At 44.6% G+C, this 22,854-nt stretch overlaps 1 protein-coding gene across 2 annotated transcripts in view; it reads left to right on the top strand.

Moving 5' to 3' along the window:
• The first annotated feature begins 9,728 nt into the window (after positions 1-9,728).
• The window catches only part of MPP2 (MAGUK p55 scaffold protein 2), a 51,497-nt gene continuing 38,371 nt past the window's right edge, over positions 9,729-22,854 (top strand). The window contains exon 1 of one of the 2 annotated variants that reach the window (XM_044444638.1): positions 9,729-9,837. In XM_044444638.1, the coding sequence (XP_044300573.1) occupies positions 9,807-9,837 (31 nt within the window). In that variant the 5' untranslated portion in view covers positions 9,729-9,806. Of the gene's footprint in view, positions 9,838-19,567; positions 19,614-22,854 lie in introns of those variants that run through there. The other variant, XM_044444639.1, reaches the window with a different exon arrangement.

Genomic DNA, 22,854 nt, shown 5'->3' with positions numbered 1-22,854 from the left:
AGGCTTGACTCTTTTGCTGGATACCCCTTTTGCTCCATCTGCTTCCGAAGTTCTCTAGATCCAGGCCAGGAGGGGGTTCCTGTCTGGATAGTACCACACTGATGCAGGAAGAGCTGCAGCTCATAGATTCTGTTTTGCATCCTGTATGGGTGAAGAGTCCACACCTGACTTCATTATGTTCCCTTGGCTCTCTGGCCTCCTGCTTAGAGCCCCTCCTGTCCCCCCAATCCTGTGTGAGGTTTTCTCTCCCATGCTGTTGCTTCTCTCTGGCAGCTCCTTTCTTCAGCCATGTGATACTACTTCTGATTATTCTCAAGACCCTACTTTTCACTATGAGTAGCTTCTGCCTAGTCTACCTTCAGCTATCCTGATTTCATTTTGCCTCCCTGCCTATTCATTACCTATTTCTCCCTCACCGCACACACAGAGCATACAGCTCCTCCTCTCCTTAGGTCTTGTGAAACTTTTCCACAGCCATCTTTTTAACCACTCTGCCTCTTTCTTTCCCTCCCTCCTGGGATATCTTTCCACTATTTTTTCAGCCAAGCTATTACGTTTTTATAGCCCATCTTTCAGGTTAATAAGAAATGTAAAACACAGTTGCCTCTTTTCTTCAGTACACAAAACTTGACTGACTCAAACATTTAATTGCTGGCAACTCCCGTGAGCAGGCAGAATGTCTGTGAACATTCTGTAACACTACCTGACTCCATCAAATGTGTGCCAGAGGTTTCCTTTCCTCCCAAAAGTCTTCTGCCTTTTTAGGTATTCCACCCTTCACACATGCACACCCAAACACACACATATACACACTCACCTAAAAAAGAACTTGGATTCGAATGTGAAAGTCTGTAAGACTGAAGAAGTAAATTTTAGGCTCAGGTGGGTGTTGCTTTTATAAGTTGCAGTGCATTTTCAGCCAGTCAGTGTTGTGTTGCTTTCAGGAATTCACTAGGGCAACAAGGGTGAAATGTGCCTTCGGAGGTTGACAAAATTGGGCCCCAAACCCCTACCGTTTCCACTGGGCAGTGAAGGGGATCCAGATACAAAATTTTAGTTCTCGTGTTCTTGTCCTGCCTCTTCAAGGGTTGGGAAGTGAAGTGGGATTGTGAAAACTGAAGCTCCCCAGTCCACCCTGGAGCTGGCACCGCTTTCAAGTCCTGCCAGACAACCCGGTCTATACTTTCATTAGCAAAAGGGACATGTCCAATGTCCTATTAAGGGCCTCCCTCAGCCTCAGTGTATCATCGATTCCTCATTTATTGATGAAACCGTTGCTTGTGGGCATGTTTGTTCTGTGATTATTTCCCTCTGCTGCCAGTAGGCTTGGCTGAGATTTCACTCGAGAGTAGTCAGTGGGAGCTGGATTCATAATGGATTGTGCGAGGGTGACTCGATGAGGGCAACTCCCTTGGCTCGCACACTTGTTTTTAAGGATCTTGTTTAGGAAGAGAGGTTTGCAAATGGGAAGAGATGTATTTCTGTGAAGGTTTGGGCTTGTCTGCCCCAGGTTGTTTTCTCTCTTTTTCCTCCACTGTTCTTGCAAGAACTTTCCCAAAATGTATTGCAAATAACTGGTCACTCCTCAGGGGAACTGCCTGTACTTGCCTCTCCTTCCAGGTGTTACGTTTGGAATATGGGAACGTTTTTTGGAAACATGGGAAGGATCAGCATGGAGCACTTCAGTTTTCTTCAGATCTGTTGGATTATACTGTAAATAAATAAATCGGTTGGGATGAACAAAGTGATGAAGATGGTTAATGTTCAAAATCAGATAAAATTACTTAATTGCTCAAATATTCAGTCATAGTAGAAGAGGGACTTGTACAGTAGCGTAGTCATTCTGGTACTGGTTGTCTCTGGTATTGTCCTTCAGTTTTGACCTATGGCCTTCTTCAGTGATACGCAGTAATAAGAAATGAAGTTCTGAGCCAGTGTGGCACAGTGGTTAGAGTGTTGCACTGAGACATGGGTTCTGGTTGCCTCTTAGGCCACTGCTTCTCCGCCTAACATATCTCACAGGGCTGTTGTTGTGGAGGTAAACTTGAAAAAAGGAGGCTTTTGCATGCCCCCTCGGATTCCTTGCAAGGGAAAAGAAGTCAGGATAGGAATACAATGCATTTTGAGAAATATGCAGATACATTTTTCAAGCCATGCTTCTCACCGCTATTGACTATTTAAAAATATTGTGGTGTCTTCACCAATCACAGCTTTGAATCACAGTCCTTGCCTAACAAGAAATTCTTTCAAAGCAAGCACTTGTTGTTGTTGTTGTTGTTACATTTGTATACCACCCGTAGCCAGTGCTCTCCGGGCAGTTTGCAAAATGTAAATCACCCATCCAGATTTCAACCAGGTCCAGCCCTGCTTAGCTTCCAGGATTGCGCAAGATCAGGCACTTTGGGCTACATCCTATATCAACATGGGATAGCACTGGGAAAGGCAAGGAACTGTGGGGAGATACCAAAATGCAATACTGCAGTTGGTCAGGTGGGTTCCTTTTCAGGAAGTAGCAAACAGTCCACAGTTCACCCTTCTCCAACCTGGTATTCTCCAGGTGCGTTGGACTAAATTGGGTGAAAGATGAATGTCAAAAGAAGTCCTCACAGTTGCTAAGGAGAGATGAGAACCAAAAAACAAAATTTGCCAGAAATCAGGTCAGAATCTGGAATACTATTTTCCAGCAATTATCATGTAATGAGAAAAAGAACTTTTACACTGCTAAGTACAAAGAAATAGAAGAGAACACTGTGAGAGATAAAACAAGAGACCTCTCCCAGAAGGTCCAAGAAATCAAGGGGAAATTCAAACTCAGATTAGGAATGCTGAAAGACCAACAGGGGAACCTACTGTCTGACCAGGAGAAAATAGAGAGAAGGTGGAAGCAACATATGGAAGAACTATACAGAGGTGATAAAAAATGAGAGGCTTCTTTGACGAGGAATCCTATGAGGAAGAGCCTGCAAAGGTTGAAAGTAAAATGAAGGCTGTTCTAAAAGCACTTGGAAGGAATAAACCACCTGGGTTATAAGAGAGTTGCTCCAAACTGCAAATGAATCAGTTCAAATCCTAACAAGAATATGCCAACAAATATGGAAAACAAAGCAATGGCCCACAGATCGGAAATGTTCAATATGCATTTCAGTCCCCAAGAAAGCAGATGCCAAGGACTGTAGCAACTCTAGGAGCATTGCACTGATTTCCCATGTCCTATTCTTTGCTCATGGTGTTGCAGCAAAGAATGTTACCCTGTGCGGAGTGAGAAATGCCTGATGTTAAAGCTGGACTCTGAAAAGGAAGAGGCACTTGAGATCATATTACAAGTATACAATGGCCACTGGAGTAAAGTGAAGAACTTCAAAAGAAGATCAGTTTATCCTTCATGGACTATAGCAAAGCCTTTAAATATAGGGATCACGAGAAGCTGTAGATGGGCCTGAAAGCCATGGGTGTGCCTCATTATTTGATAGTCCTGAGCATAACCTGTATTAGGAACAAGAAGGTATGGTGGGACAGAATATGGAGAAAAAGAATAGTTTCCTATTGGCAAAGGGAAAGGGTATATTTTAATCTCCCTTATCTGTTCAATTTGTACACAGAACATATTATAACAAAATCTGGATTAGAATGAGGAGGAGGAGTGAAAATTGGCAGAAGACACGTCAGTAAATTGAGATGTGCAGATACCATACTACTGGCAGAAAGCAGCAGTGAATTGAAACAATTCTTGATGAAAGTGTAAGAAGAAAGTGCAAAAACTGGACTACAGCTGAGCATTAAGAAAGTGAAAGTTAGGAAACAGAATTATGTGACTTTCATGTTAACAATGAAGAAATTGAAATTGTGAAAGATTTGACATACCTTGGCTCAGTCATCAATTCGAAGAGGGACTGCAGCCAAGAAATGAGGAAAAAAATTGAGACTTGGAAGGGCAGCAATGAAGGAACTAGAAAATGTTATCAAGTAGAAGGACAGTTTGCAGGAGACGAAGGCCAAGATCATTCCTACTATTGTATTCCCGAACACTGTGTATGGGTGTGAAAGCTGGACAGTGCAGAAAGCTGGCAGGAAGAAGATCTTGTGTTGAAAACATGGTGCTGGAGGCCTTGACCGACAGAAAGGGGAAAATCAATTTGTAGATCAAGTCAAGCCACTGCTTTCCCTGGCAGCAAAAATGATGAAGCAGAAGCTGTCATAGTTCAGGCACATTAGAAGAAGGCAAGGCTCACTGGAGGAGACAGTAATGCCGGGAAAGTTGAAGGCAGAAGAAGAAGACCAAATAGGAATTTGACATCATGTATCAATAAGTGTCATCTTTATAGGGGAAAGCTGGATTAGAGTGACTAGAACTGGAGTGACTCAGCTTCAAATCCATGTTCAGCCATGAAGCTTGCTGGTCCAGTCGCTGGCCCGGTTTGCATGCAATGAGAATCCTCACGGGTGACTTTCTTTGGGTGACCTCTTCTTGTGGCAGCCATTTTGAACACTGAGTGTGTCAGGTGCACACTGTAGCGTCTTGTTACATGTGAGCTTGGCAAGGATGGGTTGGTTGCTGGGGTGTTTGACAAACCGCCCACAATCTTAGAAGAATTCATGGGTTCTGGGTGGCTTGTCAGCCACCCCAGCAGCCCACTCTTATCAGGCTCATACAGAACAAGAATATCACTCCCACTGCACCCAAATATTTAACATGGCAGCAACCGTTTTGATTGAGAACACCCTTGGAGAAATTCACCCATGGTGGCTTCATGTTACGCCCAAGCCACGTCTCTGTTTCTCGGCCTAAACTAACTCAGAAGGATGTTGTGAGGATAAAATTGATAATGAGACAGTATTATATGTTACATGCATGCTGACCCTGCAAATCTCTCTCTCTCTCTCTCTCTCTCTCTCTCTCTCTCTCTCTCTCTCTCTCACCTGCTGCACAGGCCCAGTTTTCTTAGGATTTGTGCTTCTGTGGAAACATATGGATGGAAATTGCCTTTGGTAGTAATAGCAAAGAATTAGAAGGAGAAATGGGATTTCTAGTTAACTGAATGGTATAAAGAAATCTGGAATATAGCTGTTATTGATTAGCTTACATGTGGAGTTAAAGCGGAAAAAGGGCTGACAAATAAGAATGATTTTAATGATATATGGGGCTTGTTTATTGAACATGTATTAATAAAAGCAAAGGGTATTAAACCTTTGGACAGCTCAGTGCAATTCTGGACAGAAGGAGGTATTCCTTAAAGAGTGGAAATTTAGAAGAAGCAAGGACGTAGAAGGAAATTAATGACTAATTACTATGAAGTCATGGTCCCCGTGGAGGGATGTACTAGTTTTTTTCTTTTTTGTTGTCTCTTTTTATCCTTTATGATGTATTTATATATTTGTATTGCTGTGTTATAGTAGTGTAAATTAAACAAATTAAAATTAAAAAGGCAAATCTCCTTTGGAAGTCCCAAGCCACCAAGTCCAATGTCAAGGTAGGCGTGGTTGGAGACCTGCTGAGGACCCACACCTGCCCCACGGGCAAGAGCCTCTGCTCAGGTGTATGCCCTTGGTAAGATCTTCCTCTTCACCAGTGCAACGAAGAGCCATTGTGAGACGTGGATGAGAGCAGGGGACTAGGACTCAATGGATGTGGGTTCCAGTCGCCGCTCAGCCATGGAGCTCACTGGGGGACTTTGGGCCGATCACAGGCTCTCAGCCCAGCCTACCTGGCAGGGTTGTTTTTGTGAGACAAGGTTGAGAATTATGTAAGCTGCCCTGAGTTCCTTAGAAGGGGGGGAAAGTGGTATCTCAGTATGATAGATGAAATAAATCAACACACACGCCTGCTTGTTCTGTTACTTCTTGCTCTGGCCCAGACAACGGTGGTGGTGGTGGGAAGAAAGAACAGAAGCCATGGCCTGCCTGCTCTCTGCCTGTCCGGCAAGCAAGGGGGTGACGGGAGGAGGAGCAGTGGCAGCTGGTGCTGGTGCTGGTGGTGGGGAAAAAGCGGTTTCCCTGAGGGAAGGGGCTCTTGGAGGGAGTCTTGTCTGAGGGTCCTCAAATTTCAGGAGCCAGCCCTGAGCACATCCGTTGCTCTGCCCGCCTTGCCGTTCACGCACAGGTAAAGCCCTCTGCTACCCGAGGCCCTCAGGCTTCCCCCTCTTACCCCTGAGCTACTCTTGGGATTGCACGGAAGCACCCAGCCAGCTCTAGTTCCCAAAGGAGAGGGACATGGGACCCAAAGCCAGTCTGGCGCAAGAAGACTTTGCAGAGCTGTTCCTGCATCAGGGGGGAGAAAAGAGAGTTGCCCTTGCAACTGGTCTGAGCCAGCCCCCAGGAATCGGAAGCTGCTGCCTGAAGAGGCCCAAAATGCCGTGCCCACCCTGTGTCACATCGGAAAGGAACAGGCATAGTCTTGCCAAGGGAACACACCAGGAGCCTCGAAGAAACCGAGAAGCAAATCTACCTGATGCAGGAGACAAGCTTACCCATCCTGACTTGTTTCAAGTGATTCGCTCTTCATAAGGCAGTTGTGTTGAGCTCTGTTAGGACTGGATTGCCCAGCCCAGGCCCTGCGTGGATGGAAAGAGCTCTGGGACTGCGGCCGTGCCCAGGGGCATCGCCCTGTTCTGTCTGCGCACCCCTTCGCACAGGAGAGGAGCATTTGGGCCTCTCAGCTAATGCTGGGAAGAACAGCTGCCCTCTCCGGGGCTCGTCACGTCCCTGGCTTTGAGGGGCACCCGGCACTTCAAGGTGCCTTAGTGGATGCTGGGAGGAGCGAGCGCTCATCTCAGCAGTGGCCAAGCGCCCGGTCACTGCATCTTTGCTTTCATCTCCTCTCTGAGATCGTGCAGCAGTGAGTTGCTCACAGGGGAATTGCCCCCATTGTCTCTGACCTCGGGAGATGACAGCGGAGGTGCCTCCAGGGGTGGACCTTGGAGGGTGGGCCTTGCCCCTTGGGGGAACCCAGCGCTCTGTGGGCCCGATTAGAAATTTAACAAGCCAGATTAGTCTGGGGTTTCTGCATCCCTGTCTTAAGTGATGATATTTATTGTGATTTCTTAGCCAACTCATTCCTAAAGAGCCATTGATTCAAATAGTTCTAGGCCATCAAAATGGAAATGGATATCATGATTATACCCCTCTTAGAGTATTTGATTTTTCCTGATCTTCAAAGCAGCCCCTGGGTAACTTAATTAGTTTTAAAAGCAACAACCCTGTGGGAATCCTAATTGCAGATCTCTAGCATTATGTCTAATTTGGCCCCAAGTGTTTCCCTAAAACTGGACTGCAGCTGCAACCACCGATTTGCCTTTATATACGGTCAGAACACACACTTGAAGCACAAGTGGGCTCATTGGCTTTATGTCCAGTGATAACATTGGCTCAGCCTGCAGCCTGCAGCAATGCCCATGGGGAGCTGCTGGGGTCCCAGAGCACCAGCAGGGCCTCTCTCTGCTGACTCCTTCCCTATATCCCTGGTGGTGGAATCTGCAGTAGCAGGTGGTTACTTTAATCTCCCACAATGCCCACTAAGTCGTGTCTTTCCAGGGCATTGTGGGAAATTCAGAGGGCTGCCTGCTGTTGCTGCTACCAGGAAAGCCTGTGGCCAGGGACCAGTTGGCATAGGAAAGGGGTCTGTCAGAGGATACATGCCTGGGACCTGAGACCTGTGCGGTCTGCCAGCTCTTCCAAAACAATCTCATTCAGAACATTGGATGCGTTTTAGCAGGAGGACTGCTTAACATAGAATCTTAGGCAGAAAGAAAAAAGAAGGAAGTAGATGAACTGATGCATTTCACTTCTTATGCCAGATTATATTTAGGGCAGGCTGAAGCAGCCACTTGTGCATCATCCAGAAAGGAGGAACTGCGTCAGCATACAGGAGGATAAGGAGGATGCATATTTACATTATATATGCATATATGTAATTCTAAAGAAAAATAATCTGGGCATATTGAGGAAGAGCATGATTGGGGAGCTCTTTGCCTGCCTGTCCAGTCTGTTGTCCCGGCTGTTCACTATGGATGATGAGAGACTTTAATGTCCCCACCTCTCTCTCTGTATGATTCTTTATCTTCAAACTGGACAGCTCTTCAAATAGAGGACTGCCTGTGTAAAATAGGACACACTGCCACCTGGCTCGTGATCGATTAATCATGTTACCAGGGATGGTTTCAAGCGTTGTGATCCCAGTGCATCACACCAGTGACCGTGACTGGAACAACTGGCTTGTCAGTTTTGAGCAGAAGCTGTTGGGTGCCTGTGCAGTATGGCAGAAAGAAATCTGATGTCACTTGGTGGGAAATTTAGAGGTCCCAGTGTGTGCATTTGCTAGTAAGAACCACACTGAGTGGAAGTTTCTTCTTGATTGCTTTTGCACAAACATAACCCTGTTTAGCAGTCTATGGAAAATCTGCACCTTTGCTGTTTTGGCTACATCTTTTACAGCTGCCTTCCCCAATCTGGTGTCCTCCAGATGTTTCAGACTTCATCTCCCAACATTCCTGACCATTGTCCATGTTGGTTGGGGCTGATGGGGTTGAAGTCTGCAACATCTGGAGGGCATCATGATTGAAAATCATAGTTTTATTAGAAGCAAGGCTCAGAAGGGATACAACTGTAATACCCTCCACTGTGGCTATAAACTAGAATCTTGGAGAGAAGTACATGTCCACCATGGTGGCTTCCCAAGGAGTGATGCTAGACTCAGGAGAACAGAGGAACGGATGAATGAGCAATGAACATCTGTAGGTTTCTCCATGGGCTTGCTGCTCAGCTCCTGCACAATTCCTATTCCCATGTCCTGTTCACTGTGAGAACAAGATATTGCACAAATCAAGCAGATCCTTTGCACAAATATCTAAAATTTATTCCCATTTCTTAAAGTTCCTCCTTAGTCTAAAGTGGGGCAAATTCAGTCTATGATGGAAATGTATGCAATTTACAAAACTGGTGTAAATAGGGGAAATTGATGCAAACCATGTGAAGGCATACATCTGACAATGCACAGATGCTCAGAATTGTGTTCAGAGCTGCAAAGAGGTCATTCTCATTGTTCTGTGCACAAAAGTGAAATTCTCATAAATCGCTAGGTGAGGGCAAATCTTTTAGAGTCCGAGTGCCCAAACTGCAACCCAAAAGCCACTTATTTATCGCAAAGTGCCAACACTGCAATAAAATCTGAATACTGAGGTTTTAGTTTAGAAAAAACAACTCATACATTAACATCTTTTGTCTTAAAAGAAAAACATAACAGAGCTTTCAATGATACGAACATAAATATATCCTTGGGAGCGCACTGACCGGCCATGTGAAAGCTCGGATGAGTCGTGGTTGATGAGTCGTGGATCGTGATGTCATTGCCTGGCGCCGCTACTCCTTTCCAAGCATGCGCATGGCCCCTATGTGCGCTGTTATCTGATGCTTGGCTGCTGGGGTGATGCTGGGGTGACTCGGCTCACGTGCCGACAGAGAGGGCTCTGCATGCCAACTGCGGCATTTTATTTATTTATTTATTAAAACATTTTTATGCTGCCCCATTCGCCGAAGCCTCGGGGCGGCTTACAACAATAAATAAAACCACATAAATTCAAATATACATATTAGAATAGTAATAATAATTTAAAATACAATATACACATGTGAGCCATAGGTTCACCACCACTGCCCTAGGTGGTATTTGTCTGCCCTTTATAGTAAACTACCTAGATCAAAGAGGTCTTGTTCAATTTCTTCTTTCTCCACAGCACCACTGAGAGGACCCTTCACAAGAAGAAAAATTCTCCACTTCAGATTCTAGTGAAAAGCAAACTTCCCCAGCTGTTGAGATGCCTGTCGCTTCTACAAACTCTGAGACAGGTAAGCTCTTGCTCCTATCTCTGTAGCAGCCATTCCCACCCTCCTGATGGATCAGCCTGTGACACACATCACCACCAGTGTGGCTGGGCCACAGTACAGGGTTGGACTTGATGCCCACACATCTGGAGAACCTCAGGTTGTGGGGGTGATAGATAACCGGGGCTTATATTTTGCACACAACAATCAAAGGAAACCTACTCCAGCCCCCATGCTTGAATGGGGCCTTCCTACAGTCTCAGCTTGTAACTGCTGTACAGTTGGCTCTACAAGGAGTCAAGCTGCAGCGGGATTTAAATAACCGAATGCACCCCCCCCGCCCCCCAATCCTGTGCTTCTGAGAGGCACACCAATAGCGCATAAAAGATATCCAGTTTCTCCCACAGGTTTCTAATGGGTTTGGGAACAATGCTGTCTCTTTACCGTTTTGCACTATAGAGTGATGGTCCTTCAGATTGTATTCTAGGGAAACAGAGACTCTTGGAAGATGACGGGGTGGGAGGGGGCTTGGCCAACAACAGATCTCTCTGTAGCTCTGGCAGCGGACCTGGAAGCTGATGCCAGCCCTGTCTACAATGGTTCTCTTGTGCCCTTTAGTTGTTCTGGACTACAACTCCCAGCATTCCTGACCATTAGCCATATTGGCTAGGGCTGATGGAAACGTGAAATAAAAATCATTGGGAGGTTGCAAGATTGAGGGAAGCTGGCAAGGGGTGACCCACAAAAGGTAAATAATGATGCTCAGGCTTGTTAAGATCCTCTAATTTTTTTCCTAAAGCTTGTTTCTTCTCTTTGACATTTCCACATGTGAACATAGTTTCTTTTCTGGATTTTCAAATGTGCACACTTCCCAATTTGAAAACGAAAATACACATTTTTAAAAAAAGCATGTCTACCCCCCCTCCAACTCCTCCCCACTGCAAATGTGCATTTCCCTGCATAGACTACTTCACAAAAAGAGGATTTAAGGGGGGTGGGAGCATTTTTGCACATGTGGAAAGGTGGCATTTCTGGAAGTGCACCCTTATGCAGGTGCACAATCTTGAATGCCAAAAGGAGTTTAGGAAACTGTACAAATGTCCCCCAAATTGTATTCCTGCCCACATTTGGGGATGCAAGCAAGACATGTTTGCATGATTTGCCAACAGGGAAAAAAACCTTGCTTGTGCCTGTGAACCGCCAACAAAAGCAGCTATGGAAAAATGGATAGTGTTTGGGGCAGAGCAGGGGGAAAGTTCCTGTTGCTTTGGGGAGGATCAGACTGAGTGTGGTATCAATTTGCTTTCCCATGGCATAATGTAATTCAGAGAAGTTCTGCATTTGTACCAGGATTGGCTTTTGTTTTAAACTGGCCTTTTCACTGTTAGAAAATACAAAAACATAGGGAATGTTACTCAATCTCTTACTTTCTCCTGAACCTCTTACATCTGTCTGAGCTGGGACCTCAAAGTGTATTGCATGAGCCTTAAATGTTCTTTCTGTTATCCTTGTTTCAGAGGTGGGGAGGTGTTCATGGTAATACATTTTCTTCCTTCACCAGAAAAACACCTCCATAACAAAAGGGACAATGTTGTTGTTCACATTGTGCTAATATTAAAATACTCTTTTCTGGACTTGGCAATAGAAGATTGGTCAGATAAGTGGGAACTTCAGCAACATGTTCTTGCACCTTATCCCGGTTGTGTACAAAGGATCATTTCATGTGTTTTCATAAAATAACTGTCACTTACTCCAAACTGAGGTGAAGCTTTGAACTTCCTCCTTTAACATGCAAAGGAATGTATGAGCCCTGGAATTGATGTGGCACATGGTTGAACTGCTTGCGTTGGCTTAAACTATGTTTTCAGCTGAAATAAGAAAGGCCATTTCATGAAAGAGTTCTCTTTTCTCCTGTCTTGAGATGGACCTGCTTTTTTTAGGGATAACAGTAAATTAGTATCACATTATTTCAGCCATCGTGGAAAAGTAAGTTATAGCTGAACATTGACCCCAGTTAAGTGATAATGACCAGGGTCAAGATAATAAAAATGGCTTTCTAGCTGTGAACCTATCCAAAAAAGTGATAAGTCCTTCCTTTCAAACATGATTAGTGGATGGTTGCTGGCAGAGAAGAAGTGGGTCAAAAGATCTTGCTCCTTCCCAAAGAAAAGGATATAAATCAGAGGTGTGTTTTGGACTACTGGGTCCCACAAACCACAACTAGAATGGCTGGCGATCATGAGTTGTGAAACATGCAATCCAGAATATCTGCAGAGTTGCCAAACCCTGGTATAAATAATAAGAATGGGTTGAAACTCCTCTCCACCCTCGTCTCCTCCAAATATTCTCCCCCTATGAATACAGGGACAATTTTCTACTAATTCACCGGCATGGTTGGAGAGAAATTTTGGTGGGCACAGGTTGTTACTCGCTTTCCTTAACCTTATGAAGTGACCAAGGTTTTCCTCTTATTTCTCATTATTTTTAAAAGTCTACACCCCTCAGAATGGGGAAGGGCTCCCTTCACATATTCCCAGCAGCTCTGCTTCCCTTGACAATGGTCATGACAATCTTGTGAAAGGATGTGATATGACAGCATTCTGTGGAGAAAGGACTGTTACAAGAGATTTTAGAAGTTCTCGCATTATCATTCAGCAGGCAGCATTTATTTCATCCCTACACACCCAACCAGTGGTTTAAGAAGAACGGTCAGCCTAGCGCTAAATGGAGTGTTAGTAGAACATTGAATTTGCACCATCCTTGGAAGGTACCGTGAGTCAAGATTACCCTGGAGGTACCTGCCACTCAGCCACTCTCCTTGGCCAGTGGAGGTGACCACCAGGAACGCTGCTTGAGGGCGCTCCCTCTCTGGATGCCCAAATGGGGCCACAGGGGAGATGGCGTCTCGGTGATGGTTCTCCAGTGATGGGATGCCCTCTCCAGTGAGGTGCATCTGGCATGAACAGTGTCATTTTTCCTGTACCAGGATAAGAGCCGCTTCTACTCCCAGGCATTTGACAGCAGAGTCAGACTTTTAATGGGGCTTGGAATTTTATTGCCTACTAGGCAAATTCATTTTATATCTTTATATGTAAATATTTTATGTTGCAGTATGTGTGATTTTAATCTTTGCAGACTGCCCAGAGAGGTTGGGCTATTGGGCAGTATAAAAATATAATGAACGAATGAATGGAGCTGGAGAAATTCTGATACAAACTGACCCGGTAATCTCCTAGACTAAAGTGTAGACTCAGATCAAATTATCCACCCACATCATCAGCTCCCAAACATTCTGATGTAATGTTTGACTTAGATACTGTGTTGATGCACTTTTAAAAAAGCACAAGCCTTTTAAAAAGCTTAAATTTAAATGTAGTTTAAATAACTAAATGTGGTTTAAATAAATAAATAAATAAATAAATACATGTAAATTATTTAAATGTGGTTTAAAGAAATAAATAAATCCCAATAATGCAGAAATGGGACTGAACAGATTTCAGTATGAACACGTGCAGGAGTGGCTTGGACTAGAAATAGACTGATACGCCGCTCCATATGGAAGGCTTGACAACTGCATTGACGATGCAGATGCCAAATGAACTAGCTTCATTAGTCTGGCAGTATGTAATTGTGTTTGTGTGGGATAATTACCACTATTTCAGCTTGAGCATTGATTACACAGTGTTCTTCCCAGGTCTCTAGAAGTTAAATCTCTGAGGATGTGTGTGTATGTGTACGTTAAGGATTAGTGAGAAGCTTGTTGTGTTGAGTTTTAAATTGGATTTAGCAAAATCACATTTCTAAAGAAAACATGGGCCAAAACAGAGTTGTATCCTGAAATCTCAAGTGTTTTGAGCTTGGTGATGCTTCCAACTGGACCAGGGATTGTGCACTCAATGGGCAATACATGTGCATGTTTATGAGAAGTGTGAACCAAGGGCATATATTTCCTGGAGAGCCAGTGTGGCGTAGTGGTTAAGAGCATGGGACTGGGACTCAGGCGACCTGGGTTCTAGCCCCCGCTCAGCCATGGAGCCAACTGGGTGACTTTGGGCCAGTCGCAGACTCTCAGCCCAACCTACCTCACAGGGTTGTTGTTGTGGGGATAAGATGGAGGAGGAGAATGATGTAAGCTGCCTTGAGCCCTTTGTAGGAAAAAGGCAGGATATAGATAGAATAAATAAATAAATAAATAAATAATATTTCAAAAAGTATGCACAAAATGGCAGTACTTCAGTGAAAAGTACTTGGGGAAAATGTGTACAAAATATAGCCTATTTGAGGAAATCTGCACCAAAAAACCCTCCCGTGCTTATGTAAAAATGGAACACAATGAGCTGAATTCTAAAAATTCAATTTCTGCACAAACAAGGTTTGCAGTTCTGTTCATTGTGAGTGTGTGTGCGCACGCTTGTGTGTGCATGCAGGGGGATGGGATTTGAATTTCAGTGCCCGTAAATGTAAATAAATGAGGGGAAAATAAGCTATCACATAGCTTCTTTTTTTAGTTCTGTCTCACTGTAACAGTATATCCCAAGAATAAATAAGTTCATGTTGCAGCTACTTTAAAAGTACAAGGAGATCCATTGTGCAGGAAATTGTTATTATCTCTCTATTGCTAACAGAAGGCCTTTTTCATTTCTGAGGCCAGGGCAGGCTAGGCTATTATCATGCTAACGAACAGGATAGGCAGAATCATGTAAATGACTAGGACAGAACAACCTTCAGCAAGAAAGGGGATCTTCCAGGATCCTTAATGTAAAAAAAAACAGAACGCTACAGGCATGTCTACAACCTATGTCATGCAAACATAAAATATCAGTGCTGGAAGAGAATGTGAAGGATAGAAAGCAGCCCTTTGCACTTCACATAGTTAAACAATGTACTTAATGAGTGATGTATGAGCGTTTCAGTTGAGCTCACACATCTTTCAAAGATTCCCCATTTGTAACCCCAAACATGAATGCAAACAGGAATAAACATGTCTCAAAAAAGGTCTGCAAATGCCAGAAGTTCAGTACTGTGTGCACTTTGAAAACTGAGCAACTTTTAAAAATGCATCCTTTAAAAATGCATTGTCATACTTTTTGGGGAGGGAAAGGAGCACTTTGGAAAATGCAAATTGGAGACTGCAATTCTGGGAAAGATTTGTTTGTTTACTTATTTATTATATTTGTATCCCACCATTTTTCATCCCAAGGAACTTAAGGTTGTTTACACAATTCTCCTCAGCTGCTCAGTCTTATCCTTACAACAAGAACCCTGTGAGATAGCCTGGGCCAAGAATCCATGACTGGCCCAAGGTCACCTAGTGAGCTCCATGGCTGAGCAGGGACTAGACGCCGGATCACCCGACTTCCAGTCCCCGCTCTTACCCACTGCACCACGCTGGCATGTTAGCGATGTCTTAGTGGACCTAGCCTTTGACAACTTGCTGCCTGAGGTGAAGGACAAGGTGGTTCCCTTCTTCCGTCCTTGGTCCAATCGAATCTTCCTTCATCATTGGAACAGGGCCTTATCCCGCGTGGCACCAGAAGGACTATCTTGTATGCAGGTCAGGTCAGGTGGCATCCAGTGCCCTGTTCTCCTGCTTCTTGCCACCCCTTAGTAACTGCCACCTGAGGCAACCGCCTCTCACTACTCTTAGTGCGGCCTGTCCTGCGTCACACAGAGATTTTCTTCAGCCTCTCACCAGTCTGGTATTTCCAGGAAGCTCGTTAAACATACAAAACAAATGAAAGCTTTTTCTAATGGGGAAAGGATATTGCTTTACAAAACAGGAGTATTAGATGTGCTTATAAATTATGAAAGATAGCAATCAAAGATTTATTGCAAGAAATCACAGTTGAAACTCTACATGGATGTATGCCTGTTTATTGAAAAAGTATCCACACTCCTAATTGTATATATAGCAATATGTAATTTTGGTGCCCTTTTTATTTTTTTGTATCGCTTGAGTCCCACAAAGCCCATTAAATTGTATTTTATATTTAAATAGCTTGTACAAAAGCTTGTTAAAGAATAAAGAAATTGAGAGGGCAAGTCTAAACATGACTGCTCAGAAGTAAGGCTTATTAAGTTCAATGTGACTTACCTCCAAGTAAAATTGCATGCATCTGTAGCTTAATAGTACACAGATCAAGGCATGCAAGTCCGCCTCTCCACATCTGCATCTCTCATGGATGGATTTTTTTTTTTGAGAATGAACATTTTTGGATGCCCTATTGGTGCAACTGATTTAAAATGGCAATCATTTTGTGGTGGTGAGGAGGGAAGCATTAGTGAGAAGCATTTTCAGCTCAGTGACCCAGGTCAGAACATTCTCATGTTGCTGTGCTCACACTCGCTCTCAAGCCTCCATTTCTCTTGTGCGCATGTCCTGCTTGTGCATCTCACTGGCCTCCTTGGGGACAAAATAGTGGGCTGGATAATCACCCTTCCCCACTGGCTGGGCTGCATTTCCCAGCCAGCCAGCCAGATACCCTCGAAATCTGCTGGACTGCAACCTCCAGCATCCCCCAGCCAAAGGGATGCTGGGAATTTCAGCCTGGCACATCTAGAGGACACCAGTGTGGGGACATCTGCAAAGACTCTTGACTTGCTGCTTTAGGCCTCTTAGGTTCTCGTCTCACGATCTGTGTGAGCCTTTTGCTTTAAAGTCCCTGCACTCATTTACTGGCTGCTTGTCCTGCTCTCTAAGCCCCTGGCTGCCTAATTAAACCTTGCTCTGAATCCACTGATTACACAGGAAGTACAGCCTGTAATCCTCATGGTGTTGCCTAAGCCATTTAACTGCAAACTGCAGTGAAAGTGCCAGATCTTGTGCCTGAGACCGAAATTGCAGCAACTGTGGATGAAGTTTGCATGTTCAGCTCCCTGAGTCCGATGTGAGCATGTATGCACCTCTTTGCTGAGTCTCTGTCCTTTTCCATGCCCCTATTTTTGGTCTTTTAGGGATGCTTTGTTAAAACATTGTTCGTGTGCATGGCTAGCAACTTTCTTCAGGGTTTCATGTCCTAAGGGAGTGAGTCCGTTGCCACCTCTTCTTAAGCACACCTGTGCAGCTTAATAATATTTAGGACCACCAAGGCCCCATGCTAATTCTGCCAGGTTTGAAGGGGTTCTGGACAAGGTGCTCCCTGGGGACCCCACACACCCCTGCATCATTTCCTCAACCGCCCCCACCTTGATCAAACCACCTCATTCCCTAAAGGGAATGGTATGGGTCCTTCCGTCCATCCATCCTTCCATCCCCCTCCACTTCTCTCCCCCCTTTAATTCTATGCAGGTGTAATAAAGAATAAGGTGCTCATTTCTTCCTTTCTCACTATCTGGTTGGATGAATGACAGGTCCTCCCCCATGTCAAACATCAACTAGCTTCTTGGATTTTTACGTCCTGAGGCATTTTCTGTTCTGTTTACAGAAAGAAAAATTGGAAAGTGTTTGGAATTTAGGATGTCCTTGGCTACTGTGCCAGTGACAACATTCTCCAAGAGGGTGGAGAATCTCTAGCACAGGGGCCAAATTGGACCTTCTGGGGGTCAGTCCAGCCCTCTGGACTTGTGCTCCCTTTTCTGCAGCCTCACCCTAATTATCAGGGAGTTGCTGGACTTCTGTGCAGCTCTGCGCTGCAATGCAGAAAGGTTGAAAAGCTCTCCCAAGGCTTAATCACAGGCAGCAAGACCTTTGAGCTAAATTTTGCTGGTATTTATAGCGTTTTTAGCTCTGCCGCTTTGCCTTTGGCCTTGGCCAGTGTTGGAATGTGGCCCCGAGAGATTCTAGTGGAATTTGCTCTGCACTCCAGTCCTAGAATGAAGCTTAGAGGCCAACTGCTGTTGCAAGGATCAGTCCATCCAGCGTAGAATTTGACCCCAGATGGTTAGAAATGGACATGGGGTGATTCTTAGCAGAAGCGCAGAGGCAGTGGGGACAAGGCTGCACCCTGCCATTCCCTGCTTGGTCTCTGTGACAACCACACGCACAAAAACACAAACACCACAACTGGAAATAGGAATGACACTCCCTTAGTCCCAACCCCCTCCCCGCACACCATTTCCCATTTTCTCTCCAGTAGTGGCTCAGCATCGCCTGCTTTCTTAGCCTGTTGTGTCTTCAGTGGATTTGTTTCTGCAAACTGTGGTTTTTTGACCTGTGTGAATTCTGGGGTCATTGTGCTTACAGAATGTTCTTATTGCTTAAATTTCTAGCCCACCTTTCCACCAAGGTGGCTAACAATAATGAAATATATTAGTAATATATTGCAAACCAAATCTTAACTAAAACATAATGTAAAATAAATAAATTAAAATACAGTTAAAAGCACAAGAAATATAAGGCACTGAGCTAGTTAGAACTCTCTTCTACTACAGCCCAGTTTATGTGCCAAAGTCCTCCCTGAAAGAAAGTGTGGAAAGGACAACAGAGGAGGAGTTGATTTGAGGGAGTCCTGGAGCTTGGGTGAACCACTGAGAAGGCCTTCTTGCATGTCCCAGCCAAGTGGACTTCCCGCAGAGGTGGTACTGAGAAGAGCCCCCCCTCCCCCCGAGACTTTAAAATCTGGGCAAACTTATAGGACCGAACGAGTTCTTTCAAGTAGTCTGGTCTTAAGCTATTTAGAGTGCTATATGTTGTGACCAGCACAGCGTCTGGGAACAGGTAGCCAGGTTAGGGCTGGATCCAGAAGATCACCCAAAGTGCAAAGCCAAGCCTTTGAGGGAAGTGCAGTTTCATCCAGAACAGACTGAATCGCTATCTCCTGCTCTGCCATTTGACTAACCAGGAGCATTTCCATCCTGTCTTGATTATGCTTCAATAGGTTCACCCCTATCCAGGCTCATTATCAGCCTCAGGCACTAATTTAGACATTGAACGGATCCCTTGGGTTTAGCTGGAAAGGAGAAAGTTGGGGGTCATTAGCATCCCAATGGCACTGGACCTGAAAACTCTGGACAATCTCTCCCAGTACTTTCATGCGTACGTTAAACACCTTGGGGGACCAAGACGGAACCCTGAGGAACACCACGGGTCAGTGGCCAGGACATAAAGCTGGGTTCCCCAGCACCATGTTCTGATAGCACGTGAAGCAAGAAAAATGCATCTCACTGCCCCTGAGTTTTAGAAATGGCCTATTATTATTCAGTACCACAGATATTGTTTAATCTACTTCCTGGTTTCTATTACTGGTCTGCTACTATTACAAGTAATTAAATGTTCCTGGTTTTTTAGGCAGATTAGCAGGAAGCTTAAATCGTTCTGCTTTAAAAATAAGAGGTCCTTTGTCCTATGTTGATAATAGTGCGCTCTCTCTCTCTCTCTCTCTCTCTCTATATATATATATATATATATGTATGTATGTATATGAGATCTAGAAAACTTCACAGCAAGAGTGCTTGCAATGTACTGCTTGTTCAGAATTTAATTCCAAATAGCTCCAAAGGAGGGCCCTTTGACCTTGCTGAATCTCGCCCTCCCTTCTGAACTTCTCTCCCGCGTCCCCTGGGGCCATACCCAAATCAAGAAAAGTAACAACAAAGTGAGGCTCTCCTACAAACCAGTATTTTAATGCTTTAAATGTACTATCTTTATTTTGCCAAGGAACAAGTTCAGGACACTGGTAAATTTCCGTTTTTGCCAGGCGCCACCTATCTGGCTCTGTGCCTCCTATTCTTCCACGCTGCCAGATCTGCGCTGGATTGAGTTTCCCCCATCTAGGCAGTGGTCCTATCAAGGCAGGAAGCTGGGGCACAAGTCCAGGGCCTTTCTAAAGAGAGTGGACAGGAAAGCCCACAAATGCAGCAGGGCTGGCTTATCATACCTGAAATATGTGAAGCGAAACATACGGCAACCTAATGAAACAACCTCCCACCCACCATGACAAGACCATTAAGTCTAGAATCTAAAATTACCCAGCTGCACCATTGAACCTGGGGAGGAGTGGCAGTATTGTTCATGTCCAGATCTGGCTCCTCTAAATGCTTTTCTGTCACTATTAAAGATACCAGTTTTTGCAGCTCTCCATTCTGGGAAGTGCTATTTGCCAAATGGTTTGGGCACAGAACTGTGAACAGTGTTGCTCTCTTTAAATCTGTTCCTCATCCATCCTGGTTTAGCGTAACCTTGGATGCAAATCTCTTCCTCTGTTGCCACAGAAACGAGGATGTGATGGAGCAACCGCCTGAGGAGGGGAGGGGCGGGACGGTGGCTGGAATCAGCCAGCATCTTAAAGAGATTAGAACACCGATGGTTTCCTGTGCAGAAATGCTCTGGTAGAGTTCAGCTGGGAGGCAAGCAAGAGCAGGGCTTGCAGCGAAGTCTCTCATGTCCTCTTTGAATGGACAAGCAGAGTACTGAGGCCTCCTTCCAGCGCCTCAACCATGATTGCCATGCTTCAGGGAAAGGCTGCTGTTGAGATTCTCAGGCTTCTGGATTTGACCTGAGAGTTCATTGTTTAGGCTGCCTTCTCAGGGTCTTCAGGAGAAGATCATGGGATGAGTGGCCAGAGCCCCCAAGAAGGCTATTATTTTGCTGTGAGTGTTTTTGTCATTTGCTCTCCTCCATGGTCACGAAGATCCACTCCTGAGCTATTGGACACAGCCCCCGAAACATTTACCTGGTGTTCCTAGGGGTGGCTGGGGACTCCTGTGTCTGGAGCTCCTCATCTGTTACAGCTTTTGAGCTTTATAGAAGCTTTGTTGGAGTTGCTGTGGGGCTGAACCACACACTCTGAATAGGTTGGCTGCCCTGGAGCACCATGGATAACTCCTGTAAAGCCAAGAAGAAGAGCTGCAATGGACGAAGAGCTCCATTGACCTAGGCGTCAGCAGCCTCCCCTGGATATTTCCCTGCCATGGGGAGTGGGGGGACCATGGATTAGTTGTGGAGTACGGGCATTGCATGCAGAAGATCCCCAGTCCAATCCTGGGCATTTCCAGCTAAAAGGATGAGGTAACCTTTGGGAAGGATGTGGGGACCCTACAGAATGGGCTGCTAAGCAGAATAGGCAGTGCTGAGTCAGAGGGAGAAATAATGGGATCCAGAATGCGGTGTTTTGTGTTCCCTCTGATGCCAAGATGTGGCACCCACAGTTTGAGGCTTAGGAGTCCTGTTAGCCTTCCTTAGACAGAGGGACAATTGTCCAATGTGGTTGTTCTGAGGGAGGCAGTTTTCTCTATTTCCAATTACTCTTCCAGCTCACTATAAGTGTGGAGCAAATTCCAAGTGAATGGGTACCTTTTTCCAAAGAATGGAAAGATAGCTTTGATCCAGGATAGCAAAAGTCACATACACTCTCAGCAAAACCCAGCTCGCAAGGTTGTTGTAGCGGGGCTAAAACTGAGAATGATGTAAGCCACATTAGGTTCTTTGTAGGAAAAAGAATATACATCTAATAAATAAGTGTAAGGGTGCCTCTCTTGCTATCCAGCTGGTGCCCATTCCCCTCTCTGGTGCCTCTGGCCATCCATACATGAGCATAATATACCTAAGGCCACATTTCTGAATGCCAATTAAAATACTTACAAGCTGTCTTTCTTGTCCAAGTCCACCCAGTGCAGTTGACTCATGCCGATGATGCAGTCTAAGCATAGATTTAATAGCATCAAATTTGATGCATGTTATGCTAACACATGGTTTGTCTGAGCCAGTTTAGCTTGCAGGCTTTTCATCCACCTTATAGTTTGCAGGCTTCTGTAATGCGTGCAGTTTGCCCATTTAGGTCATGAGAGCAGGTTCATCCCAGCGTTGTGACTTGAGTCATCCCCAGGGAGTCCTTTTTGACACTGGAAGCAACAGGGATGAATCCAAATGATCAAGAGGCACACGGCAGCCACCTGGATTATCTAGGAGGTGGAATGCTGAGAATTCTGCCTTACTGCATGTGGGCAGCCTTTGGAGTTTGCCGCTTCCTGAGGGGTGGAGAGTGCTCCTTCACTGAGCTGAATTGCTTAAGAGATCATGACCTCTTCTCCATTAGTAGCAATCCTTATAAATAAGTTTGGAGTAAACAGCAATCCAGAGTGATCTTTAGATTTATTTAGTTCAAGGTGTTCATAAGCCACTTTTTAGTTCTTCCCCTCTCCCAAAGCAATGTATGTGAAAAGAGCAGTGGAAAATATTATACATATAAAAGACAAGATTAGATAGTGTGCAGTTAATGACCACTGGGCAGGATTCCTTCCCTTCTCGTTGAATTTATTTCTAAGTCTGGTTGTAATTGGCCTCTTGAAATGGCCAGTTTGCAGGCAGAGAAACTGGTGATGGTGGGGGAAGTGTGATTTTGCTGAATATTCTTGGGTGAGAGATTTTCCAACCACTCCAAAATGAGCGTGCCTAGAAAACTATTCAGAAAATCTCTGCCGAGAACATTTTACTCACATAAAATGGAATTAAATTAAATTGTTACTGGTGGATGAAGGAAGCAACTGGTGGTGTGGAGGGTGCACTTAATATGTTCTTCAATAATGTAAAAGAGTAATTTTTAACAATTATTTCTGTTTGGAGTCACAGTTGTACCTGTGCTTCATTTGTGGTTAACAAATTAGAAGAGGGGTTTTTTAAGGCACAAAACAACTCTGAAATTTTCTATCAATTCCCCAAAACAGTTATGGGGAAACCAGAAAAAGTACATTCTTAGGGATGCTTAGCAAAAATTTAATTAGAACATCTGGTTTAGCAGCTTTAGTCAGAACAAAGTTGATGAAAGGGGTGTAGTACCCCTTTACTCAGGGATGAGTCAAAAGTAGATCTCTAGATACCTGGGACTCAATTCCCAGCATTCCTTATCATGCTGGTAAGGACTTCTGGGACTTGAAGAACCAAACATCAAATCACCCACCTTCTGACTATTCCTGGCAGAGCTGGAAATGGTATTCAATTCATAAGTATTGCCAGCAGTCTTTTAAAGAGACACCATTCAAGTTCTGAGTATCAAGCCAAATCAATACATCACATCCAGTCTGTTGCTATCTTGCATGCAAAATTTGAATTTGTACCCTAAAGGTCAGGGGGCAGACAATATACTAGGTACCTGGATTAATAGGGCC

The sequence above is a fragment of the Varanus komodoensis genome, unplaced genomic scaffold, assembly GCF_004798865.1.
Source record: "Varanus komodoensis strain SLA01 unplaced genomic scaffold, ASM479886v1 scaffold45, whole genome shotgun sequence".
Lineage (NCBI taxonomy): Eukaryota > Metazoa > Chordata > Lepidosauria > Squamata > Varanidae > Varanus > Varanus komodoensis.
Note: the sequence above shows the minus strand (reverse complement) of the source record. Positions and strands in the feature narration are given on the sequence as shown.